The sequence below is a fragment of the Arachis stenosperma genome, chromosome 7 (genome assembly GCF_014773155.1).
Source record: "Arachis stenosperma cultivar V10309 chromosome 7, arast.V10309.gnm1.PFL2, whole genome shotgun sequence".
Classification (NCBI taxonomy): Eukaryota; Viridiplantae; Streptophyta; class Magnoliopsida; order Fabales; family Fabaceae; genus Arachis; species Arachis stenosperma.
In genome coordinates this window covers 89,339,123-89,343,272 of record NC_080383.1, presented here as the reverse complement: position 1 = coordinate 89,343,272, position 4,150 = coordinate 89,339,123, and the positions used below count along the sequence as shown (strand labels likewise).

Here is a 4,150-nt window from a genome sequence, read left to right as displayed (position 1 = left end):
GGCAAACTATATGTGACTAAACCCTAATTCCTTAGACCTTTTTAGTCTCCTCTAACTCTCATCAACTGCTAATTCCTTGGTCACTTAATTCCAATTAGAGGGTGAAGTTCAATTCTAGTTATATGCCACAAAACCCTAATTATCCAAATATAAGAGGATTATATGTCACGTATCTCATTAAGTCCAGATAATTAGAAGTTTAAGAGAAATTATTTTCAAGCTGTTGTTCAAGTAAAGAGCTTTTTCAAGTTATGCAAGAACTCAATTAGAACAAGGGTCATACTTCCGTTCCACCTAAATTCATAAGATAAAGATGAAAACAATTCTTGAATTATAAATCAGTACATGAATTCAAATAGAAAAGTAATATTATCAATCCATACAATAGACAGAGCTCCTAACCTTAACAGTGGAGGTTTAGTTGCTCATGGTTTAGAGAGAAAACTAGGATTCGTAAAAACTATAAATCGCAGAATGAGGTAGAAGAGAAGATAACCCGAAGGGCTGATTCTTTTCCATTTTATATCTAATCCTAATTAATGTAAAATATATTTCCTAAAACTAAAATAATATCTTTTTCTAATTATAAATAAAATAAAAATTTAATCAAAACTAATTAGCTACTCGTACAAGCCCTTGGACGTACATGGGGACCACTGGAGTATTGAGGATCCATGCTGAAATCACGTCAATTAGACCTCTGTAACTCAAGTTATTCCTATTTGAGTGCAAGGAGGTTGGGGTTGACAGCATCATTTGCTTTCTTCCTTTTCTGCTACAAAATTCCATCAAATCCATTCGAATGCTACCTGAAATAAACAGAAATTGTAAACAACTCAAAGTAGCATTCATAGTGGCTAAAAGATATTTAAATCTTGATTAAACTCAATAATTTGAATGCAAATTCACTAGAAAAATATAGAAAAGATGCTCACGCATCACCTGCCTAGCTCAGTAGGGACCTAGTCCAGTCTCTGGTCAGTGTTGGCTCTTCGAGTGTAAGAATGAGGGTCCTCTCTAGATGGTGGTAGCTGCAGTGCTTCCCTCACACTCTCGAGACTAAACTCCATGATCGCCCCTAGGACTGTAGTGTGCCAGTTCTATGGATCCGGATTCACGCCTTGTGCATGCTTGAAAGTCACCCAAGTATTGGCGTAGAACTCTCTGACGATAAGTACGCCCACCTCAATCACGAGGTTGGCCAGAACTTCCTAACCCTGTCTTAGAATCTGGTACTGGATCTCCGGTTACTCATCCTACTTCAGATCAAGGCAGACCTCGGATATCACTTTCTTCTTGCTTACTACCTCATGGAAGTAGTCCTCATGAGTCTTGGAGAGAAACCTAGTGAAATCATATGGACCGGAGGCAGTGGCCTTCTCTTTCCTCTTTCTTGAGGAGGATTCACTAGTTTTAGGTGCCATAGGAGTGGTGAAAAGAGAAAAAGCGGAGCGCCCAATATTAAACTTAAAACGTTTGTTCATGCTTGAACAAAGAAAAAGACAATACAGAAAAGAAGAGATAGAAGAAAGTGATGAAAATGAAAATAAAAATATAGTTGAATGAGGGGGTGCTCACAATTTGAGAGAAAGAAAGAGGGAAGGGATGAATACGAAAAAGGGGAAAGTATGAGGGAAATGTGAATTGTGAGTGTGGTGAAGAGAGGGGAAAGAGTAGGGTATTTATAGAGGAGGGGGTAAGTTCAGTTACATAGGGATGGGGTGGAGGGGAATGAATTTGAATTTGGTTAATGGAAAAGAGAGATTTATGGGATAGATGATGGGGATTAGGTGGAGTAGGGGGGTGATGGGATGGATGAATATGGATGGGAAAGTGGATAAGGAGGAGAGATGAGGGGTAGGTTTGAATGGTCAAAGGGTGAGGGGTTGGGGTTTTAGCCATTGGTTAAACCCCCTCCTTCAAAACTTGAAATTGTGTACTATGCACTAAACGCCAGTCCTAGCATTTTGCGCCAGCAAGGGATACTTTTTCTTATTGGCGCTAAATGTCTATTATGGGCGTTAAAAATGCCCAAAGGGGGGATAAAAATTGGTGAAGGAACGCCCATTATGGGCATTAACGCCCACTCCATGCTCCACTCTGGGCGTTAAACGCTCTCCTAGGGTTTAACGACAGAGCCTCTTTGCCTCTTCCTGGTGCTAAATGTCCAACTTGGTGTTTAGTGCTAGAACATACCTTGCTCTAGGGTTATCTGTTCTCCATTCTGAGTCCTTCTATTCCTGTTCTAAGCACTGTGCATGATCACAAACTAGATTAAACCTAGCAAAACTATAAAATTCAATGGAAAATAAAATGAAAATAGAATCGAAATAAAACTGAAATAAACTAAAGGATGCTTATGGTTGGGTTGCCTTCCAATAAGCGTGTCTTTACCGTCACTAGCTTGACGACCGGCTCCTCTAAGAAGGAGGATCATAGGGGCTCAGGTCTTCACCCTCACTGTGAACTTCTTCCCTGTACTTTCACAAATCAGCTCAACATGCTCAAGGGATAGGATCTGGTTCACTGTGTGAGGTATGACTGGACTTCTAGTAAATATCACCTTCATGCCAGATGAGAAATCTTCAGTAGAGATCTTCTTATTCCTCCAGCCCTTGAGTACCTTCTTCTTGGGGCCTACTCCCTCTTTGGTGGGTGGTGAGTGCACAACACCAAACTTAGATTTGATGTCTAGAAAAACTGTATGGGTTTCCATCAATTGGGAAGGCTTAGGCTTTGAACTTTGCATGCAGGTACCTCCTTCTCCACAGAGTGATGAAGGTTTCAAAAGCTTGAACACCAAATAATTTTTCCACAATTTTTTAGGACCAATTTGCCTCTTTCAACATCAATCAGAGCTCTCCCAGTGGCTAGAAATGGTTTTCCTAGTATGATGGAGTTATTTGCATCCTCTCCCATATCAAGTATGACAAAATCTGCAAGGAGGAATAACTCTCCAACCTTGACCAAGACATTTTCCACTAGCACATGTGCTTGCCTCAGAGACTTGTTAGCCATCTGCAATGCTATCTTTGTAGGTTGTACCTCTTGAATTTTCAGTTTCCGCATCATAGATAATTGCATCAGATTGATACTTGAGCCAAGATCACAAAGAGCCTTGTCAAAAGTGACATTTCCAATAGTACAGGGAATCTGAAAGCTTCTTGGATTTGGCATCTTCTTAGGCAGTTTGCTCTGAATGAGCGTACTACACTCCTTGGTCAACACCACTGTTTCATCTTCCTTTAAGACTTTCTTCTCAGAGAGTAAGCCTTTCATGAAAGCTATATAGGGAGACATCTTCTTCAGAGTCTCTACAAAAGAAATATTGATGTGGAGCTTTTTGAAGACTTCCAAGAACTGATAGTACTGCTTGTCCTTGGTCTCCTTTTGGGATTTCTGAAGTTGTGGTGTTTCAGGCTTTTGAATAGGCACCCTAGGTGGGGCATGTAGCACTGTAGCTTCAGCCTTTTCTAGAGCCTCTTTCTCCTCTGACTCCTTAACAATTGGCGTCTCCTTCTTCATCATGGGGTCATTGGCCATTATGAGAGCCTTACACTCTTCTCTTGGATTTATCTCTGTGTCACCAGAAAGAGTGTTAGGAGGTCTCTCAAGTATTCTTTTACTCAACTGACCCACTTGTACTTTCAAGTTTTGAATGGACACTCTAGTCTCCTGCATAAAGCTATGAGTGCTCTTAGAAAGTTCTACAACTAGAGTAGCCAAGTCAGGAGTGTTTTGGGTTTGTGAGGATGTCTGTTGCTGTTAAAAGGGCTAGAACTGACAGTTGTTGAATCTATTCTGATTAGAGCTACCCTGGTTGTTGTTAAAATTATGTTGGGGCTTCTGGGGTTGCTCTCTCCACCCAAAATTAGGGTGATTCCTCCATTCCTGGTTGAATGTGTTGGCATAGGGATCATTATCGGAATTTCTAGAGAAATTTTCCATATAGTTAACTTGCTCAGTAGTGGTTTGAGCGTAGCCATAAGCGTCCCCTTGGTTGAAACCACCATTCATGTCATATGATGCATTTTGAGTATTGACAGCTGAGACTTGTATCCTACTCAAGTGCTTAGAGATCATACTAGTTTGTTGTGACATGATCTTGTTCTGAGCCAGAATAGCATCCAGGGTGTCCACTTCCATAACT

The 4,150-nt window shown here is 40.6% G+C and overlaps 1 protein-coding gene across 1 annotated transcript; it reads right to left on the bottom strand.

Moving 5' to 3' along the window:
• Positions 1 to 2,443: 2,443 nt before the first annotated feature.
• LOC130940096 (uncharacterized) lies at positions 2,444 to 3,681 on the bottom strand. Its single transcript, XM_057868145.1, has 2 exons — positions 2,838 to 3,681; positions 2,444 to 2,700 (listed from the first exon to the last, which is right to left on the bottom strand). The coding sequence occupies exons 1-2, from the start codon at positions 3,679 to 3,681 to the stop codon at positions 2,444 to 2,446; spliced, it is 1,101 nt and encodes a 366-aa protein (XP_057724128.1).
• Positions 3,682 to 4,150: the final 469 nt, after the last annotated feature.

What these genes read in the sequence shown, in the direction of transcription:
- LOC130940096 (XM_057868145.1), bottom strand. Translation starts at nt 3,681, where the DNA reads ATGCAGGAGACTAGAGTGTCCATTCAAAACTTGAAAGTACAAGTGGGT. An exon ending in TCTGATTGATGTTGAAAGAG is followed by an intron (nt 2,701 to 2,837) that starts GCAAATTGGTCC and finishes AAACCCATACAG; the next exon opens with TTTTTCTAGACATCAAATCT.